Here is a 19,602-nt window from a genome sequence, read left to right as displayed (position 1 = left end):
TTTTTTCCGGCGAAAATTAAATGTCAGCGTCTCAGTCCTCCGCTCAGAGCAAGGTACAACGAGGCAAACGCGTAAAGCGCGTCAAACAGGATCACGACGGTGAGCTCGATGACTGTACGTGACTCAGAAGAGGAGGGCGTAAACGTGAAAGTCATCGTGCGCCTCCGCCCTCCAGCGCCGCATGAGACAGGCCTTGTGCCGGTGCAAGTGAACCCAGCAACTCGGGAGGTGGTCGTACAGTCAGGGGTTGGACGCGTCAAGGGCGACTACTCCACGAAGCATTATGTATTTGACGGGACTTGCAGCCAGTTTACTACTCAAAAGGAGCTCTTCGATCGTCACATGAGCAGCATCGTAGATGAGTGCTTGCAGGGCTTCAACTGTACCATATTTGCCTACGGTCAGACTGGGACGGGTAAGACTTACACTATGGAAGGGGAGCTCTCCGCATCGGAACCCTACGATGGCTTGCCTCCGGGTGCGGGGGTAATTCCCCGCAGTGCACGTATGATTTTCCACGCGCTGAATGAGCGAACCAGTGAGTGGAGCGTGCTGGTCAGCTACCTTGAAATCTACAATGAGGAGTTGATAGACCTGTTGGCATCGGGAGAGAAGCACTCCCTCAGAATATACGACGACGGGATGTCTCGAGGCAAAGGAATGGCGGTGGACCGACTCGAGTGGCGCGCAGTGAAGAGCCTGAATGACATTTTCGGTATCATAAACACCGCCGTCAGTAAGCGGCGCACTGCGGAGACACTGCTCAACCAGAACTCCTCTCGCAGCCATTCGATATTCACAATCACTGTGCACCTCAAGGAAGGAGGTATGGAGACTGACGACGTGATCAAGATCGGAAAGTTGAATCTCGTGGACCTTGCTGGATCGGAGAACGTGCAGCGCAGTGGTAGCAGTGCGTTCAAGGACCGGGCTAAGGAGGCTGGAATGATAAACCAGAGCCTTCTGACTCTTGGTCGGGTGATCAACTCTCTGGTAGATCATGCGTCCTATGTACCTTACCGCGACTCCAAGTTGACGCGGCTGTTGCAGGATAGCCTCGGAGGTCGAACAAAGACGTGCATCATCGCCACGATAGGGCCTTCACTGGCATGCCTGGATGAAACACTATCTACGCTGGACTACGCCTTCAGAGCAAAGAATATCCGTAACAAGCCTGAGGTCAATCAGCGCCTAAGCAAGCGCGTACTAATTCAGACCCTCAACGAGGAAATCGACAGGCTGAGACTGGAGCTGGACGCAACTCGCAAGAAGGAAGGTGTGTTCCTGCCCTATGAATCGTTCAGCGAGCTGGAGTCCAAACTCACAGGGCAAGGATCTGAAATAGACGTGTTGCAGACGGAGGTGACTGTACGGACAGCTGCCTTGGAGCAAGCGATGTCGGAGGCCACAGCCATGAAGACGCTCCTGGAGAAGTGTGAGCGAGACTCAGAGGAGACGTCCCGTCAGCTGGGGCAGGCGCGCGAAGAGCTGGTGCAGCGGGATGCACGGCTGGAGCTGCTACAACGGGTGAGTGGTGCGGGAGGCGGTTACGCAGAATCACCTACTGGTCTCCGGGTTGCTGAGCAACTCCAAGGATGTGTGCACTCAAAATCTCTCAGCACTGTCGTCGACGTCCGACGCATTAACTAAGTGCGCGGGTGCATGCCAAGACGCTCTCGAAAACCGCAAAGCACTTGATCGGGATCAGAAGTTAAAGGAGAGCCTATGGAAGCAGCTGGAGGCCACCTTTAGTGCGGAAAATGGAGACGAACAGCGGAAGTTTTTGGATATTCGGTCGGGAATTGAAGGTCTGGTAGCGGACACCTCAAGCCTGTGTGAAGAGTGCGCCCAGTCGCAGGAGCAGATCCGTGGTGGCCTGACCTCATTGCTGGGGCAGGTAGTAACAGGCAAAGAGAAAGTCTCCACAGTCTTGAAGAGGGAGTTGTTGGGGTTCAACGACAGTGTTAATGCCAAGACCAGTGAGACCATCGCGGAGTTGCAGTCCGCCGTGGCTGAAAGTGCCGACGAAGTCAAACAACGGCTGATCGGCGCTCAGGAAGAGCTAAAGGGCGCCATCGAAGCCGTAAGTCGAGCTGACGTCGACGACGATATTCAAGACTGGGTCTCGACTTGTAAGGCCGACATAGAGGGACAGTCTGACGGTATAGTCCAGTTGAACAAGACGCTGATGTCGCTGGCGGCCACACGTCCTCGACAATTGGAGATGCTGGCGGACTTGAAGGCCGCACTTGAGATTGGGGTAAACGAGCTCCAGCGATCCATGTCGCAACGTCTGCAGACGAAGACGCAGGAGTTGCTTTCCGAGCTCTCGCGGTTTTCTGAGGAACAAGAGGCGTTGCAAGTGGCTGCGTCACGATCTCTATCGAGCCATATCCTTCGCTATACTGACAGCGTCGAAGCCGTGCTTAGCATGGACTATGCCGCTGTTAGCCGAGGAGCTCAGGTCGTCGAAGAGGCCTCATCTCGCGTGGAGACCATGACCCACAAGGTTGAGAAGTCGAGTGCGAAGCTCTTGGCGGACGTAGACACCGCCTTGCAGGGAGTGACCAGTGCGGTAGACGCATCTGCCGCACGAACCTCCGAGTTGAGAGATTCAGTGGTTTCAGCTGAGACTGCAACCAGCGAGCGGCTGCTGGCCTCGGTCACACAACTGGCAGAGTTTGTGTTGGATGGGCAGTACACCGCGTTCTCCGCGCTGGGAGATGCCCTGGGTACTGCTCACGTGGACACTTGTGAGAGTATCAAAGAACACTCGAAGTCCACCAGTGTAGCTGGCGAGGCGCTCCTGAAGGGAGTTGCAGGCGTCCGGACATCTAGTAAAAACACGCTGGTCAAGGCGGAAGGCCAGTGGTTGGAGGGGCAAGCCGAGCTTTTCCGACGGACGTGGGAGTGCTTGTCGAGCACAGGCGAGGAGGAGCTTGACTTCCGGCTTTCGGCCTCTGCAAGAGCCGTGGCCTCTCCTGGTTGTGAACTCTCTGACGATTTTGACGTGCAGGGGCTGCTGAAGAGTGGCTTGCGACACTACATAAAGACTGGAGACACGCGAGCACTACCCAGCCGCATGCTGGAGTACCTCGGGCAGTCATACGCGTCATTAGCCTCACTTGAGGATCTGCAAGTCGTAGTGCGGGAGTCTTTCCACTGTGACCAGCACTCCACATTCCCAACTGATGTCAACTCTCTTCTACAGACGATTGCTGACTTCACGGAAATCCCCCGACCTCCTCTCCGTCCGTCTCAAGTCCCTGACGAGAACGCACCTCGAAGCCAGTCTGTGAAGCGCCGGCTCCTCCTCAGTCCACGAACTCCGCGGACTCCCCGCACCAAGACGCCAAAACGGAACCCAGACAATGAACGCACGCCCAATCGTCGATTGCGGACTCCTTCTAAGCAATGAGTGCTCTAGCGAGCAGTGAATGTTCTCGCGAAGTGCTTAGATGTGCAGGTTGACAAACGAATCGTTGAGTGCTAACAATTATGAATCGCGCCCACGAAGCTCAAGAAACTTCGGAATATCGGCATGGAGTCAAGCCCAGGCAACGTTGAGCCCTTTGAGCCTATAGAAAAGAAGCTAATCATCGGCGTGGAAGATGGTCATATGCGTTCGCTGCCTAGGACATTTTGGGACGAGGTTTGCGTGTTGGCTAACTGCACCATAGTACAGCATACCAGCGAAACCGATGTTGACACGTACGTCCTCTCGGAGAGCTCCCTCTTTGTAACGGATACAGTGGTGATGCTGAAGACTTGTGGCACCACTCAACCTCTAAGCGCTCTCCAGCTACTGCTGGATGCGGTCGGAACAGATCACGTATCGTTCGTTTGGTACAACCGCATGAGTTATCTGGGCAGTGTCAGTGCTCAACCCCACCAACACCAAACGTTCGCTCGGGAGATTAAGGTCCTGCATAAATTCTTCCCCAATGGAGAGCACAGGACCCTTCCGGTGCACGTATGTCCGTCTGCACGCACGGCGGCTCTTATGCTGAAGACGAACCTCTTCAATGCGTTTTTCTACGCTAAGCCGCGCGCGGTGCTACCGGAGCTGTCTTTCGAGGAGTGGATTTTCTACCGCATCGGACATGATGCCCAGGACGCTTTTGTGGACCAAGTCCTAACCCCGTTAAAAGGAGCTGTGGTCGACAAGGAATACTTTGAACCGTGCGGGTTCTCCTGCAACGCTATCATGCCGAACGAAACCCTCAACGTTCACATTTCACCCGAGGACGAGGTGGCTTATGCCTCCGTTGAGCTCACTCGAGTTAAGGACTCAACGACCTGCCCGGGCTGGGCCTTCCTGCTATTCTCTACGTTCCAACCGGTCGTGGGTGTGCAAGTCCGAGTCGACATCAGAAAGCTCTCGGATCTTTTGCTTAACGGACTGAGCGTGACGTGCTACTGGAACCAGGACTTGCCACTCCCCACTGTAGCCTACGAAAGCGACAAAGAGTTGGACATGCGGACCTCTATGTGCGCTGGAGGCATCACTTGACGGTGTTTTGAATTAACTGATCCTCTTAGAGTGAAATGATGACAGAAAACACTGATTTTGCTCCATGACCGTCGCTTTAGCTGGGGACATCACCAGGTGTCCGCCGTTGTTCTTAAGAGGTGGGGACACCATTCTAGTCTGCCATGGTCGTTCTCTCAAACTGCACTCGCTGCGAGAACGAAAACAACTTGGACGAGTACTAGTCACGGCCTCTCCTATCGTCAGCCTGGTTCTGTTGAAAGCCGACAATCTCGAGGCCAGGGGATACCTATCAAGTAAGAAGGAAGCTGCGAAGGGCGAGGATCTCTTTCGTGTGGGAGTGGTGGAGGAGTCAGGTCTGCTGACTACTATAGAGCTCACACGGCGATCCTCCCTGTGGAGTTGGGAGGCGCAGGAGCCATTCCGAGTTAACGTACCGACCGGCGAGGAGATTCTGTTCTGGACGCAGGCCGCTGGAGCACTGGATACATTTCTATGCGTCACGAAAAGCCGATCCGACTGCGGTGTCTATTTAGTAGACGGGAAGATGCACCTCACGCCCCTTCGACGATTCAGTCACGTCCGGACTGTGGCAATCAGCGATACTGGCAGGTTCGTTGCTGTGGTTGGGTGCTTGGCGAGCATCCAGACTGGTGGTTCGTTCTGCACGATTATCGAGACGTTAAAGAACTCTCACATTGTGATCAAGGGGTCTGACCAGGCATTTGTGTCACTGTGCTTCCACCCAGAGGAGAAGTACATCGCTTTGGGATCCGTGGCGGGATCAATCACCCGCCTATTCTGTCTGAAATCGTTGCTGTTTGATAAGGACACTGACTCGCCAATGGAGGCGACAACAGATCCTCATTTTCGAGCAGTGCAACAGCATTGGCACCATACCCCCTGCACCTCGATTCGAGTGTCCCCGTGTCGAACCTTCCTTCTGTCTGGAGGGGCGGAGGGAGTACTGGTCCTCTGGAACGAAAGAACGCAAGAAAAACAGTTCTTGTCGCGATTGGGGGCGCCCGTGACGGCTATTTCTACCACAGTCAGCCGTAAGGGCCACATTCTAGTCGCCTGCGCACTTGCCAACAACTCCATCGTGGTCGTGGACCTCTCCCAGATGAGGGTCATTCACACAGTGGCAAGCTTTGTCATTCCTCTGCAATTCCACAACAACCCTGATCTGAATATAGCTGCGAGCTGGAAGCAGAAGGCCAAGTCCAGGTTCCAGCTGGGTGTGGTTCCTGCCTCACTCACTGGAGATATGCAGGTGCTTTACAACAGATCTTCGCAGCATGCATTCAGACCTCGATTGCCTGAGACTCACGAGTTGCGACTGTTTGATATGGCTTCTGACCTCGCGTGTGCCTCGCTGGACGTGGGGGACAGGGAGTACGTATCCAACGCCATTGACGACGTGTATGCCAGCTTCGGACTGGTCTTCTCACAATTCTCGACGTCGGGAGCATTTCTGCTGACGGTGGAGGAGCGAACTGCAGAGGAAGGCTCCACGCTTAGTCGTCTTAAATTGTGGGAGGCCAAACGTAACGATGGTAAGGTGACCGTGGACCTGCTGAATCTCACCACTTGTGAGGATCGCGTCACTGGTGTAGTGGCCGTCGGCGACCTCTTCGTAACTCTGCACTCTGCAAGCTGGCGAATTTGGCTGCCGGCCGACACGTTGAAGTGCGAGGCGCTGGGCGCCTACAAAGGCTTAGCTATTCTCGACGCCGCGGTATCGCCAGACGGCCTTACCTTGGCTATCGTGCACAAGAACTGCGTTTCGCTCTGGACAGGAGACAGACTCACATCGTTGGAGAGGTGCTTAGTGCCCCGACGAGAGGTGAAGTCAGAATGGCAGCGGAAGATCAGAGGCGTGGCTTTTGCAGAGGAGCATTTTGTTGTTGGACGCTCTACCGATGTGTGCGTCTTTGAGATCAAAAGTGGCAAGGCTCTAAAGCAAATCATACCAGCAGGAGCAGGTAAGCGAACGCATGGAGTTCTCACGCAGACGTGTTCTTGACCAGAATTATCAGCGCCGGAAACAACATCTCGCTTCAATTCGTTGACGAAAAGAGGCGACTTCAGATGTTTGAGCGGCTCACCTTCCATAACGGAGAGGTGTCAACCGGTGAACCCTGGCAAGTGTCGGCGTTCGAAACCATCCTCGGCGGCGTTTACGTCGATGATAACCTCATACTTCTCAACCGGATGATGGAGTTGCTGCCACAGAGAGAACTGGCGGAGACCACCACCACTTCGCCTGAGCCCGAAGCAGAAGACTCACCGGTATCCATGGACCTCCTCGTACCGACTCCCGAGTTTCACGACCCAGAAGAGAAGTATCGAGAGATGACGGGCTCCGCCGCTCTGCTGAAGGCAATGGCCGTTAACCCAAACGGCGCCAGCCATATGCTTCCGCCACCAAGCACACTGCTGGCCAGAGTTCTAGGCTCTCTCTTAAACTGATTGATTCGTCGCGTAATATATTTGTTCCTGCGTCTTGCATATGGGCGCGAACCTCATCTAATGGGTCTCAAGGGGGTTTGGTCGTTGTCAAACATTGCTGCTGTTTCTGCTGGATGTGATCTGTGGCTGGCGTCTGTCTCAGTGTCAATGATGGTGGACTCCAGAGAATGTATAGAGGATGTGGCGGACATACGCAGAATCTGGTCCCCGATACCACTGCCGTAGTAATCATTGAAGTCCAGCCTCAGGCGCAGTGCCCGGATGAACGTTCCCTGCTTTGACCGGTCAGCGTCTCGAAGCAGCATCAAAAGGTGGAAAAGGCCAGAGTGGAAACTGGTAGCAAGAGTGTGAATGGTGTCAGCCAATGAGGTCACATCACCGCCTCCATGCCAAGCCACCTCCTCCAACGCTTCCACTACCAGGGCGAACTCGACGATGAGATCCAACAGCTGTTGCACCTGACGGCTGATACTGCGATTCAGATCGTCAGGGCACAGGAAACATTCTGTTAACAGCTTTCTGAAGGTTTCCATAACCACCGTCCTGATTTCGTCCAAACCAACGACAGCCTCAAAATCCTGAAGGTCCCAAACGCTGTCTGATTATTCCCCAGTTGGCACTCACGAACGACGTCGCACACGAAGTAAGACTCGAGAGAGCTCGCTAGGTGCTGCATCTCTGACCTTAAACGCTGGCATTCACGAAGGAGTCCCGCGCCTTCAAGACTATTCCTTCCACCGGTGGCAGAGAATGTTCGAGCGAGCATGCGGGAGGCGAATTTCACCCTGAAGAGCAGGCGGAATAGCTGTTTGAGGGCCTCATCAGTCTCGGAATTCAGCACGCACTTCAGAGGCAGGTGGCTTACGCGGTAGCTCATTTCCAATGAATCCCACACGCGTTTTCCGTCTGAGAGAGACAGAGACAACAATGGAAAGAACCGTTCGAACTTTGCAAGTCCAGGGGTTGACTCCAAAGAGTCTATCAAAAGACTCTTGAGGTCGAACGCGCTACCAAGGGACCGTGGCCTGCACAATGCGCTCTCAGTCTCAGCCAGGAAAGACTGCATGAAAACCATCTTAGCTGCTTACACACAGAAAATCCCCTTGCGCCGTAAGCAGCGTCCGCTTGACGAACTCCAGTTGTGGCAACAGCTCAAACCCTTCGAAAATGAGCTTGGTGATTCGTCCCTTCTCCAATTGCAAGAGTGATGGGACGCAGTTTACGTCGAAGATGTTCTTCGATCGTGGAGGGCTGGATGTGTTGAATCGGAAGTAGTCTTCGTTTTGATGTCGAGATGCGCTTTCCGCTACGACAGTACTTCGATCAGCGATCAGCGGATGTCCGCTGCCGAACAACGATATGAATGCCACCGTTTTCCCTGTGACAAGTACATCCCGAGCCGTATCCATGCCGATGGATAGCGGCACCAGACGCGGCACGACTCGGTACTGAGTCCAGAAGAGAAACGGATCCTCCTGGTAGGGCTGGCTTGATATGAAAAATTCTTGATGTGGGTCGCTGAGTTTGCCACCAGTGGTCCATATTCGAATCATCTCTAGCAGCGGGATAGACGTAGACTCGACGAGTCGGGACAACAGAGGTTTGAAAAGAGGCAGCGTAGTATTTCGGAATGAGATGAGAAGCGAAATGATTTCGCCGCCAATGATCGGCCTGGACTTCTCCACCACTTCTCTCAGCGTTTGTAGGATGGCTAGTGGTTCCGCCAACGAAACGGCCACTGACCGCAGTGTTAGTGCCCGTAATTCGACGCCCTCAGCAGCGCTGGGGCCGTTGAAGAGAGCCATTTCTAGGGCTGCTACGCTCTTTTGATAGTCGTCGAGCTCGATACGGACCGCCTCATCGAGGGCCAACCGGAGTAGCGAATCTCGGGCGCTCGGGTGTTTCAGCAAGGAGAGGATGGTCCTCAAACACCCACCAGCTTCCGTCATCCTGCCCATGAGAACTCGTATGGGGGCTGAAATCTCCACAGAAGAGTCCCCCTGAAATCTCTGCGCCTTCTCGCACCACTTCAGATACTGGCCGTCGACGCCCTGTAGCACGACAAGGCAGTCCCGCAACAGAATCCACTGGGGAGGGCTCTTACGACTGGGCAGCAAGGGCAGCGGCTCGGGCAATCCCGAGTCAAAATCGGTCGATGGCAGGTCCGTTGAAACCAGAGCGATGTCCGACTTGGGCTGGGCCCTATCCAGCTTGAGCGAGTCAGCTGCCCTTTGCGTCGTATCCTCCCGTCGAGGTGGCCGTGGTGGATGGCTGCGGGTGCGAAGGGTGTCCTGAATGATGGAGTCCAACTCCTTAGGCGTCCCGAAGGCTCGATTTCTGTAGTCGTTGCCCGATTCGGAGGATTCTGCGAGTGCGTTCAGTACCTCCACTACAGGAGCCACCTCACTAGCCACTCCCGACTGCGTACAGTAGGAATCTAAACACTCCACGAAGCCAAATGCTTCATGTGGAGCTCTGCGTTTGGCCAAAGACTGCTTAAGCTGGAAAATGGCTTGCGACAAGCACCGCTTGTTCCTCCCACGAAACAAGGAGCCAGCGTTTTGAACCGTCAGGGAGTGCAGCGCCAGGGTGTTTTGCGGCAGGCTGCATTTGGGAAGAAGGCATTGAACTAGCTCTTCGTAGAGGTCGACTGTGGATGACGGTAACATCATAATAATTTATTTTGGTTTGGTGCGTCCAAAAAAGTGGCACTACGACGTCAGGTCCATTAAAACGTTCATAAATCTCGAGCCAGATACACCTTAGACAACTTCCGCAGGACTTTTGCCTTTGAGTTCGTCAGAAGTCTCGGAGAGCTGGGCTTTGAGTTGATTGACGCTTCGGTGTTCGTGGCCATTGCCTCCCACATTGAGCACGGCGATGGTAGACTTCAGCGTACCCAGCATAAGGTAGGAGTACATGTAGAAGATGAGGTTAACCAGGCACTGACTCACAACTGTGGACCAAAAGTTGCTGTCATACACCTTTGTCGTGCAGCAGTAAAACGCGAGTACTGCAGAATCGAGTAGGATGTTGCAGAGGAGGAGCAGCTTGAGTGCGATGTAGGAGGTTTTCAGCATGTAGCCGTTTCTGCGATTAAGGGCGTAGATACCGTTGCAGCCAAGAATGATGCTCATAAGCGCTTGGGGCATTGCGATGCTGTTGTAGTACACAGCAAGTCTGGGGTAATCATCAACGTTGAACACCACATCGGCGATGGAGACAGTCATGATGATACCTCTGCCAACGACGAAACCAAAATAGATCGCAAGGCCTGTGGCCAGGCTGATGGATCTTGTGCCGCAACAGCCGGCAAACGTTGAGGGAATCTTGCACATAATTAGCAAATTTAGGTGACTCATGAGTGGGCTCCAGACGATAAAACGGGGCGTGGAGTCCAAAGTTGGCCAAGCGGCCTTGGATCGGTGGGTGGTGGAAGTGTACGGCCAGACCGACGCGGCGGCCTACTTGAGACGGCTGATGCGTGTGTGAGACAGGGGGCAGTACATACCAGACGCCAGTACTGGTGCTTGCAGAAGTCTAACGAGCTGAGCTTGAGTTCGGTAGAAGCCACCTGGGGAACGTGCCACAGCAATACATCCACTTTCGTGGACCGTTATATGAACCAGGAGGTGATGGCTGCGCGGGTGAGGCAGGGTGTGGAGAACGAGCGATCTACACGAGGGCCGACCCTGAGGCAGCTGTCCCGCTACGTTCAGACGCAGCTGTCCGTGCAGCACGGCTGTGTGTGTGAGAACCAGGGTCGGGACAACCAGGTGCCGTGGTGTACCTACGCTACACAAACTCAGTGGAAGTGGAGGACTGGGCCTACGCCTGCCACTTCCAGGGAGATAAGCTAGCGGCCACCATCGATTTATGGTGGAGGATGATCATGGGAGTCGATGTCCTTCAGTGCGTAGTGGTGGATCGTCAGGGTTTTAGGTTCCGTCGAACAGACTCGAGGCCTGAGAAGCCTATGAGATTCAGGTGCTTAGCGCCTCAACACGTCTCTGAGGCGGAGTCCAGTACCGAGAGATACCAGAATTCGCGGAGAGGGCTGAATTCGCTGAGAGAGACCAGACTCACAGTCGAACCTTCAGGAGATCCCAAACGGCGACACCGATTCTACTGGCCGTTACCAGATGCGGTGGCCTTCGTGGCTTCTGTGGAGACGGAGCCACTGGACTGGTTGGTGGAGCCCAAGGGAATGGGGGAGTACGAGGGCCATGTGCTGGATTTCGGGGACCGAGGGCACTTGCCAAAGCTACAGAAGCAAGGAAGGAAGGGTAATTCTCAGGAACTAGGCCCTCAGAGCAGGTCTCACGAACGAGGCAGTGGAGACCCCCAGAGCAGTATAGACACGCATTATCAACTGTAATTGGGAGTGAAAGGCTGCCGATTTGACTTGAAACCCATATTAAACGATGCCTTCATTCGACCTTTTAGGTCCTCCTGGCACGCCTCTGCGGCCACCTGCCATGCGGCAAACCACGCCGACGAGGAAGGAGAATGTGGCGCCAATGCCCCTTCCGAGGACTGCGAAGTCCTCTAAGCAAAGCCTGAGTCGTCGTCGAGCTCGCAGAGCTCGCTGCGATCGGGAGCTGGAGGGCACTCTCCAAAGACTCACAGCCGCCTACGAGTCGGACTCAGATCGTCGCAGTGAGGTACGGGTCATACATCAAACAGCCTTCGACTTATTGGGGTCCAAGGTGTCCCTCGCAGAGCGCATGCGACAGGCCCTCTCAGATGGTGCCCGCATGTCCGATCCAGGCAACTTGTCAGACGTGAACCGCGTGCGTACCCGTTCTCAACTCCGACAGCTGACAATTCCTCGGCCGATTGATGGCATGGATATCGTTCGGAAGAGGTCGACATGGTCCACGCTGAAAGGAAACCAGAAACTTCTAGCGCTGTTTCTGAGATGCAAGGAACGGCACCCTGACCAATTGGTATCTTTGTCGGAGCATGTCATTGACGTGGACTTCTCAGGCAACCTAGATGATGCGTTCAGACAAATCATGTGCTTAGACGGAGCTGTGAAGTCAGAGTATTCCGACAAAGGCCAACGACAGCAGACCGCTCGGAGCCGCCTTTCATCACTAGGGGCAGTGATGGGGGAACAAGGCCTAGAACCACCTACTAGCATTGGGGGCGCCGTTCTGTGCTTTGGGAAGCTCGACCCGAGTGAGAAGCGGCAAATTTTGGAGGCACTGGTGGTGGCGCTAGAGAAAACCCTTCAGGAGAAGGTTTTTGAACGGGAGATTCAGATAGTGTTCAGGCAGCTCCGACGCGTACTGAACAGTGACGGCGGCGAAGGCTTTGTGATCACCGCTGCACGCCTTCTTGAAACCGAAGTCCGCCTGTACGTCGACAACGGCGTTTGTAAAAACACTGACGAGTTCACCCCTGCAGCAACCTGTGTGCTGATCCAACGAACGAATGAGATTTGTCAGAGAGTGCCCGTATCATCATCCACGGTCTCGGACATGACGCGCACGCTGATAGATAACTGCGGTGGCTGCATTGTATTGGAAGGCTGGAATATGCTTCTGAGGAAGATGGCCCATTCCATGGCATCCCTGTTTTGTCTGGAGTCTGAGTGTGAGGTTGTAGGGGAAATCAGACGCAGCAGTTTTTTTGCATAAGTGTGCACGACACGACAAAGCAGCAGCTAAGCTGCTGATTATAAGGCCTTTCGAGGAGCGAGCGCCCTTTGTGCCTCCTTTTCCGATCACGAACTGGTTGGTCAGCCACTATTGAAAGGTGCATGATAGTTGCAACAATGGTCTCACGCGCGTGCTGGATAGCTCATAGGAGTCACCGTTGTATGCGAGTGGTAACCACGAGCACAATCTTCGCACTCACGCGTGGAGTGGCTCGCGCCTAGCTTAGTTAGTGCTCGGTAGGCCGCTTCCTTCTCGGATTGCCGCCGCTGCAGCATTTCCTGCTCCATTCTCCATTCGTGCTCTCTCCGAGACCGTGCCTCTTTGCGTTGAGCTTTTTCTCTTTTTTTGCTCCGTTTGTCCAGCATATCATGAGGATCGGCCATTCTTGGAGGCTGGGAAGCCACCCACGGTCGTTGCTTGCTTCGGATTTTCCTATGGGGCTTCGCCAGCTTGAGAGTGCCTCCGCGGCCAGCCATCTCGTCGGCCAGATTCTCTAGCGCGTCAATCTGCTGGCGAATTTGACGAAGAGGTCCTTCCACGTTGGAGGACCACACCAAGTTCGGGTGCTCGTAGGGCATCAAGGGCGGGTAGACAGGAGGTACCGACACGGGTTGGGAGATCTGAGAGATATTGGCGCCAACGTTGAACTCGTCTCGTTTCCAAATTGGCCGTTCGCAGTCGTTGAGGTGTTCAGGCGTGTATTCGTACTCGAACCTGAGGCCCTTGTAAGTCTCAGCTGCTTTCGGAACCATTGCACTGTACATCGGGTAGCTATACCCGTTATCGATCACCATGCCATAGACGCCCTTGTCGTTAGGAGACGGTTCCGAATATAGGGGTTGGATGCGTGGCGGCTGAGTCAGGAAGTCAGTAGCGTGCTGGCGCTTGCCTGATTTTCGCCCTTGCATACGGTCTTGACGGACTCGCTGTGCCTTGGTGGTCACAGCGAGGTTCGGGTGAGTGGATGGCATAGGCGCCAAAGCGCGAGGGATGAGGTGTTCTGGTCGAACCCTGATGGAGGTGTTGTGCGAGTGGAAGGACAGATTTTCGAAGTGGTCGCAGTGGATAGAGTACCCAGCGAACCACACATGAGTCTGAGGAGATGAGAAGGAGTAAGCCACCTCGGCATCGCCGAAGTCTCGATGAAAGTCTCCACAGTTCAGCCTCTCCGAGTGCTGCTTTTTGTTGCACCAGAATCGTCGGTCCTCACTCTCCTCCAGCAACCGGATTTTTACAGTAACTAGTCGATCCATCTCTAGGGTTCGTCCCCCGAGTTTAATAGTGGTCGTTGGAGGATAGTTGCCGTAGAGGACTGACGGTGAGAGGTACTCATCAGGGAAGTTAAAAAAACCCGTCACCTCCCCGCTCTCCTCAATCAGCGGATGAGCCACCTGGATATGCTTGGCTCAGGCAACTCACCGACGCGTTGTGCTCGTAACAGGGTGCCATATTCGCGTTTTCAAAGCGAAACAAAATCTGGGGGTCGCGATCAATAGAATAGCGCAGGCAGCGATTTACGAAGCGGAAATGCGTCAAAGACCAATATGTGACTCGCGTAAGACCACATCCAACGTAGATTCCACCTCCATGGGCGCCGTAGCTCCTATCGGCGTTTCTCGGGGATCTCCGTACCATACAAGCTCTCCGTCCACGTGCTGAGACTTTCCGACCCAGAATGGCACTTCTGCAGTACCATCGAGCCTCAGCTCAGTCTCCACTGTCTGCGTTTCAGCTTCGTACTGTGTCACTCCTAGGCAGTTTATGTGTGCTGATTCTGCCGCCCTTAGGCCCTCACATGGACTTTGATAGTGGTACGTTTCGCCCACGACCATCGTGACGGCTGGCAGGTAGTTCTCCAGTCGAACGACCACCCTCTTCTCGGCCAGGCTCAATCTGAGAGGCTGGTCGAGGTTGTCTTCGGCCTCGTCCAGAAAGGAGGTATACCTCTGCTCCTGTGTCTGCGTGAGCGTTTAAATAGTTCCCACGTCTCCACTGCGATCCGCAGTAGTCATTCTGGACGCTCTGCGAACCCATCGAGCCCATCGTCTTCGAGACTCGCTGATGTTCTGCGACTCCTCCGATGACTCGCTTTCAGAGACGTATGTAAGCTCCACGCCCACCTCCGGCTCCGGAGGAGGGGTAAGGGGTAGCGCTGAGAGTCCTCCCGGCAGGCAGCGTTTAAGACTGCGCTCTGCCATGCCCTGGTGAAATTCGTCTTGCACCAGTCTTCTGTAGATTTTCTCCTCGTCAACGCCGCGTTCCACGAATTTATGAATGAGCCACTGCATCACCCGAGACACTATGTAATCCCAGCACGTGTGCACTGGATGTCCGTGCAACCCTGTATCCCCAGCTCCCACAGCCCACTTTCGAGGACACGGCCCAAGCACGACCCTTTCCTTAGCTTGATCAGAAGCTCCGCAGCACGGACCCTGCACTGCGCAAGACGCTCTTTGTCTACATCAGGCTCAGGGGCCGTCCACAGAGGCAAGCGCGGTTGTTGGCTGACGGGTGTCATAACGAGGTATGCCTCTGAGTGGTCCTCTGCGCTCGCCCTTACCCATAATATCCCGGATGGCTAAGAGCTTCTTGTCGTTTTCGATGGCTTCGTTAACGGCTTCTAGGGCCGCTGAGGCCTGCGACCGCACGAATGATGCCAGCATTCTGCCTTTAACCTCCGCTGCTGTATTAGCGCAGTTGTCGTAATCGTGAAATGCGGACGGACTCAGGAACACATTCTGACTTTCTTCATCCAGCGTTGATGTAGGAATGTGACTCCATGCCTCTTCCGCTTGTCCCAGATGTTTTTTCCATTTGGCTGTTACTCGCAACCCAGATTGAATTCTCGTTCGGCACAGCTCCATCAGCTCTATCCTCTCATTCAACCTCAGAGTGAACGCGTTAACAGGCTCCAATGACTGCAGCAGGTTGACGTAAACACCGCGCCCAAACGTCCTAGTTGTTTGCCGTTTTCCCACTACCTGGTTCAGCTTGTTTCCAAAGGCAGCCCAAAGAGACGTTACCTCTCGTGAGAGTTGCGCCTTTACGAAGGCTACGTCGTGGCACCGTTCTCGGATCTGTCGTGTGGACGCGGTTGTCTCACCATGGATTCTCGCGTGTCGACGAACTCATCCAGGTCCGTAATATCCAGACTCAGCTTGTCAAGGTTAGCGAGGCGGCATCGGTGAAGGTAGAGTTTGTCACGTACACCCTCAGAAGCGGGGTTCAAAGCCCAGTCTTCCACCTCGTCTAGCGGCTCATCCACGTCGACGTCCAATTCAGCCTCACGCATAGACATTGAATACACCAGACTGCGGAGGAAGTCCCCGCTGAGGCTTGTGCCGCCAAGATACATAGTAGGCTTCTTGGTGTAAGTCTCGGCGTCAGCGCTCAACTCAAGTCCAGATCCTACATGAATCACTCCAATTCCTCCAGTTAGTAATTTTTACTGGATTTTACCTATGGGCTGCACAGGTTCTAAACAACAAACGATCGCGGGAAAGCCGTCGACGAAGCCGGAATCAACCAAGCTCGACATCCAACCAAGCAAGTCAAAGTCCAGCTCTTCGAGTTCTTCAACAAGCTCCAAGAGGAAGGACCCGCCCAAATCTCCGTCCATAGAGAAGAAGCTCACTTCCACCTCCACTTCGTCTTCTTCGTCATCTTCGTCATCATCTTCGTCATCTTCCAGCAGGGTGGTGACCAGCACGTCACCTGTTGGTAACGGCGTTGAATACCGCACGTGCCAAATGGTTGCTCCTGGGGGACAAGTGCTGATGGAGACGGTGGAGATGTGGAAGGATGGTCACCAAGTTTTTAATCTGAATGCTGAATAGGTGACGTAGATTTATTATTAAGCCCCAGATTTGTCAAACTGGAAAGGTGAGGTCGTAACTGAGGCAAATCACGAATCAATTTTGGCCGGAGCTTGCTTCGTTGTTACATCACCTTCCCCATCAAAAGCTTGACTCGATTGCATGAATCGTTTGTTGACCTAGCTTTCCCTAGATGAGTGTTGTGAGGCCTCAATCTGCTAGACTGGGACGCAATTACACAGCTTTACCTTTTCGATGAGTTGTGTCGCAACTACGGTCTCATCGTTGCCGTTCCACGCAGGGACATGGTAGGTTCCCCCGCCGTGTTGCCTCCACGAGGGTGGTTGCTGATTTGCAAGCCGACATACCTCTCGGAAAAAAAACTCGAGGTCCACAACTAACGCACGGAAGGCAGCAGGTTGTCGACATGGGTTGTTCAATGCAGTCTCCACAATGTGGGCGAGCTGCTTAATCTGGTGGCCGTGGCTCAAGGTGAGATTTTCGGGACCTCCCTCTGGAGGTTGAAATACCAAACGCTTCAAAAGGGGCTCGAGAGCGGTTACAGGTTCAGAGCATTGAGGCCACGCGTCAGGTTCCAGCCATGTCGAACGTCGCCATAGCTGCTTCTTACGTTCGGAGTACAGACTGAGACTCGCCGCGTCAGAGGTGGCGATGGTTGTGACAAGCGACAGGGGTGGGAAGTCTCTGTCGTCAAAGGGTAAGACTCTTGTGACTTTCCGAAACGACTCAACGCGGGGTTCAAGTGGCACGAGTGGTGTCAACCAGTCGATACGGGTGGGAGCTGGAAATGCTGGAGGTGCTGGCAGTCCGGGACACGGTCGCGAGGGGGGCGCGGTAGGGGCAGGACGCGAGGGTGGTGTGTGCATGAACGCGACATTACAGCCTGATGATGGACTGCTGCTTGAGGAGCCGGCATTCGGAAGGGCAGGCATTCCCTTAAGCGGCATCTGTCCTCGTAACTGCGCATCCAGGTCGGACATGAACCTCTCGCTCGCATCGAAGACCGTTGGGTGCAGCGGCTTTACTGATCGATTCAGGGCCGCTGCCAGCTGCTCTCTGTACTCTAGAATGTCTTTAATGACTCGGTCTGCGCACCGAAATCGGACGCTAGGTTGCAGAAGATCTCCAGCTTGGCGTCCTTTCAAACTCCAACGTTTCTTCCAGACGGCTTCCTGCGCAGCCTCCTCCAAGAAAGGCTTTAATCGAGTTAGAGGCTGCCACCTGAGAGCCCCTTCAACTTGGCGAAGATTTAACTCGGTCCAAACGTAGTTGTAGACCTTCAGAAGCTCGGTGAGTTGTCTGCATAAATCAGGGAATGCAGGAGGTAGTTTGGGAAAGATCTGCAACCAGTTCAGGTCGCCAGTCAACCGATCAACACAACGCCGGGCCTCATACAACAGCTTGTTTAAGCGTTCTTTCTCTGATTTCTTCCAGAGAGCTCCAGCTGTCTTGTCACGAGACTTAATGCGTTGCATTTCAGCCACGCAATCAATTCCATTAACATGCTGACGCCAGATTTCTGGATGGGAATTCCATCCACCAAATCCACATCCGCTATCCGCCAGAATGCTATCTTTGGCGAGCAGAAACGCCAATCGGCCATTCTCAACAACAGGCCTAGCGTCGCGATACCGTCTCAGCAGGGGGTCGGCCATGTGTAGAACAAACCCTTCACGTCTGGCTCGTACGGCATTTCGGTGTGCAACCTCTTGCTCGGGAGACCTAGCTACGAGAACAAACCTCCCCGGTTGGCCAGGTTCTCGGTAGTAAGTCCAGACGTAACCCTCAAAGCGCAAGGAACAGTCGTGGGCCACGGCGTCCACACGACGAGCGTCGGAATGCGTCTCGATGCCCATGAATACCTGCTGAGCGTGGAGGAGAGCTGGCCCGCTTCTAATTTCAGTAGAGAAGACACCAGGACGTCGGAGAAGCGTGCAAAAAACAGGGCTGGAGGCGTCGAGTTCCGCCTCGGAATGAGCGAAGACAGAGGAATATGGACAGAAGGACGCTCGACAACCGGAGGCAAGCAGTGGGCAGAGTACCGCCCTCCCCGGAGTATTGAAGAGCGATGGTTGAAGTTCTCGCGGGTCGTGAGCTGCACCGCAGTAGTAGTACTCGGGAAAACTCGGAGCTGTTACGGTGAGCATTTCTAGGATGTCCTTGGGATCTACCAAAGATGACCTTAGGGTCGAGGGTTCCGCAGCTTCGTACTCACACCCCTCGTATCGAGTATTATACTCCCTCAACCAGTTTCTATGGTTCTCAGCCGTTCGAAGAGGTATGGCCGTGTGAATCTCCAGCGTCCGTAACTCTTCTCGGCTCATACAGCGGCTCAATCCCAACTCCCCACTGAGTCGAGTTTTTTCCAGCCGTGCCAGCGTGATCAGTGGACACTCCCTGTAATCACATAGCTTCTCGTAGTCTCCTATTGGCCTGCGCTTTTCTACGGGGTGGTGGGCGTAACGGCACTCAACACCATCACAAACTCGGTTCTTACACCACTTTCTCTTGTACTGTCGGACTTCAGCAAGTGTGTCGGAGACGTAACTTAGAAGCTCCTCACCCACAAGCGGCTCGACATAGTAGCGCAACTCGAAACCTTCCGGCTCCCTGAGCCAGGGATTCGATCGCTGATGCTCTAGAATGGCGTTCACAGGCAACTCCACTGCCGCTTCCAACTGTCGGTTGGCGATGGATATTGCAATGGAACGAAGGAGACTTTGATCCTCCTTAGTGGTGGTCAACCCCGTGATCTGTACACCTGGCAGGTTGTCCGTAGAAAGATTAGGTCTGCTCCGACTCGGTGAAACAGGAGGGTTGAACTGATATAGGCAGTTGACGTCGGGCTTGGAGGTTAGGCGGTAGAGGGCCCTGGACCCACAGGGGGCTTTGTTGGGTCTGACTTTCCACAATGATTGTGGGCAGACAGCCATTTACCGATTGTGTTTATTTTCGTTTCACATCACCCCACAAAAAGCGGACTGTACACAGTCAAGCACAATCCCAGAAAAGGCGACAGCGCTCGCTGAACCTCTCTAGCATTCGAGTTGTGTGCTGGGAAAAGTCGTAAAGTTCCTTACGACAGGGAGTAGGAGTATCCTCTGCGACGCGGCAAAACCGTCCCTCTCTCAGGCTC

At 54.2% G+C, this 19,602-nt stretch overlaps 9 protein-coding genes across 20 annotated transcripts; 5 read left to right on the top strand and 4 right to left on the bottom strand.

The window, feature by feature from the left end:
* Window positions 1-20: 20 nt before the first annotated feature.
* Window positions 21-3,418, top strand: KVP18_001979 (uncharacterized protein; the record flags this gene model as incomplete). Of its 2 annotated transcripts, XM_067952526.1 has the most annotated exons (3): window positions 21-99; window positions 128-1,527; window positions 1,556-3,418. In XM_067952526.1, 3 exons carry the CDS (start codon window positions 21-23, stop codon window positions 3,416-3,418), a joined length of 3,342 nt encoding a protein of 1,113 aa, XP_067809511.1. The 2 variants fall into 2 exon arrangements, with proteins under 2 accessions (XP_067809511.1, XP_067809512.1); XM_067952527.1 differs by lacking the exon at window positions 21-99 and having other exon boundaries at window positions 109-1,527.
* Window positions 3,419-3,541: 123 nt separating this feature from the next.
* Window positions 3,542-4,513, top strand: KVP18_002000 (uncharacterized protein; the record flags this gene model as incomplete). Its single annotated transcript, XM_067952563.1, has 1 exon — window positions 3,542-4,513. One exon carries the CDS (start codon window positions 3,542-3,544, stop codon window positions 4,511-4,513), a length of 972 nt encoding a protein of 323 aa, XP_067809548.1.
* A 64-nt stretch (window positions 4,514-4,577) lies between these two features.
* Window positions 4,578-6,964, top strand: KVP18_001987 (uncharacterized protein; the record flags this gene model as incomplete). 3 transcript variants are annotated; one of them, XM_067952541.1, is made up of 2 exons in its annotated part: window positions 4,578-6,477; window positions 6,507-6,964. In XM_067952541.1, 2 exons carry the CDS (start codon window positions 4,578-4,580, stop codon window positions 6,962-6,964), a joined length of 2,358 nt encoding a protein of 785 aa, XP_067809526.1. The 3 variants fall into 3 exon arrangements, with proteins under 3 accessions (XP_067809526.1, XP_067809525.1, XP_067809527.1); XM_067952540.1 differs by having other exon boundaries at window positions 4,578-6,518; XM_067952542.1 differs by lacking the exon at window positions 4,578-6,477 and having other exon boundaries at window positions 6,584-6,964.
* A 53-nt stretch (window positions 6,965-7,017) lies between these two features.
* Window positions 7,018-9,636, bottom strand: KVP18_001986 (uncharacterized protein; the record flags this gene model as incomplete). Of its 3 annotated transcripts, XM_067952539.1 has the most annotated exons (3): window positions 7,018-7,562; window positions 7,589-8,024; window positions 8,053-9,636. In XM_067952539.1, 3 exons carry the CDS (start codon window positions 9,634-9,636, stop codon window positions 7,018-7,020), a joined length of 2,565 nt encoding a protein of 854 aa, XP_067809524.1. The 3 variants fall into 3 exon arrangements, with proteins under 3 accessions (XP_067809524.1, XP_067809522.1, XP_067809523.1); XM_067952537.1 differs by lacking the exons at window positions 7,589-8,024; window positions 8,053-9,636 and having other exon boundaries at window positions 7,018-7,497; XM_067952538.1 differs by lacking the exons at window positions 7,018-7,562; window positions 7,589-8,024 and having other exon boundaries at window positions 8,041-9,633.
* Window positions 9,637-9,726: 90 nt separating this feature from the next.
* KVP18_001983 (uncharacterized protein) lies at window positions 9,727-10,194 on the bottom strand (the record flags this gene model as incomplete). Its single annotated transcript, XM_067952532.1, has 1 exon — window positions 9,727-10,194. One exon carries the CDS (start codon window positions 10,192-10,194, stop codon window positions 9,727-9,729), a length of 468 nt encoding a protein of 155 aa, XP_067809517.1.
* A 130-nt stretch (window positions 10,195-10,324) lies between these two features.
* KVP18_001997 (uncharacterized protein) lies at window positions 10,325-11,342 on the top strand (the record flags this gene model as incomplete). 2 transcript variants are annotated; one of them, XM_067952558.1, is made up of 3 exons in its annotated part: window positions 10,325-10,452; window positions 10,479-10,714; window positions 10,741-11,342. In XM_067952558.1, 3 exons carry the CDS (start codon window positions 10,325-10,327, stop codon window positions 11,340-11,342), a joined length of 966 nt encoding a protein of 321 aa, XP_067809543.1. The 2 variants fall into 2 exon arrangements, with proteins under 2 accessions (XP_067809543.1, XP_067809544.1); XM_067952559.1 differs by lacking the exons at window positions 10,325-10,452; window positions 10,479-10,714 and having other exon boundaries at window positions 10,851-11,342.
* A 46-nt stretch (window positions 11,343-11,388) lies between these two features.
* Window positions 11,389-12,724, top strand: KVP18_001999 (uncharacterized protein; the record flags this gene model as incomplete). Of its 2 annotated transcripts, XM_067952561.1 has the most annotated exons (2): window positions 11,389-12,565; window positions 12,594-12,724. In XM_067952561.1, 2 exons carry the CDS (start codon window positions 11,389-11,391, stop codon window positions 12,722-12,724), a joined length of 1,308 nt encoding a protein of 435 aa, XP_067809546.1. The 2 variants fall into 2 exon arrangements, with proteins under 2 accessions (XP_067809546.1, XP_067809547.1); XM_067952562.1 differs by having other exon boundaries at window positions 11,389-12,609.
* Window positions 12,725-12,752: 28 nt separating this feature from the next.
* On the bottom strand, window positions 12,753-14,079 carry KVP18_001977 (uncharacterized protein; the record flags this gene model as incomplete). Of its 2 annotated transcripts, XM_067952523.1 has the most annotated exons (2): window positions 12,753-14,021; window positions 14,050-14,079. In XM_067952523.1, 2 exons carry the CDS (start codon window positions 14,077-14,079, stop codon window positions 12,753-12,755), a joined length of 1,299 nt encoding a protein of 432 aa, XP_067809508.1. The 2 variants fall into 2 exon arrangements, with proteins under 2 accessions (XP_067809508.1, XP_067809507.1); XM_067952522.1 differs by lacking the exon at window positions 14,050-14,079 and having other exon boundaries at window positions 12,753-13,883.
* An 83-nt stretch (window positions 14,080-14,162) lies between these two features.
* Window positions 14,163-19,399, bottom strand: KVP18_001976 (uncharacterized protein; the record flags this gene model as incomplete). Of its 4 annotated transcripts, XM_067952520.1 has the most annotated exons (8): window positions 14,163-14,588; window positions 14,616-14,971; window positions 14,998-15,162; window positions 15,191-15,707; window positions 15,734-16,038; window positions 16,090-16,344; window positions 16,373-16,451; window positions 16,694-19,399. In XM_067952520.1, 8 exons carry the CDS (start codon window positions 19,397-19,399, stop codon window positions 14,163-14,165), a joined length of 4,809 nt encoding a protein of 1,602 aa, XP_067809505.1.
* Between the last annotated feature and the right edge of the window lie 203 nt (window positions 19,400-19,602).

Source organism: the organism of the source record quoted next (assembly GCF_019968955.1).
Source record: "MAG: Porospora cf. gigantea A chromosome Unknown PgA_NODE_33_length_63011_cov_353.023, whole genome shotgun sequence".
In the NCBI taxonomy this organism is placed as follows: domain Eukaryota; phylum Apicomplexa; class Conoidasida; order Eugregarinorida; family Porosporidae; genus Porospora; species Porospora cf. gigantea A.
Note: the sequence above shows the minus strand (reverse complement) of the source record. Positions and strands in the feature narration are given on the sequence as shown.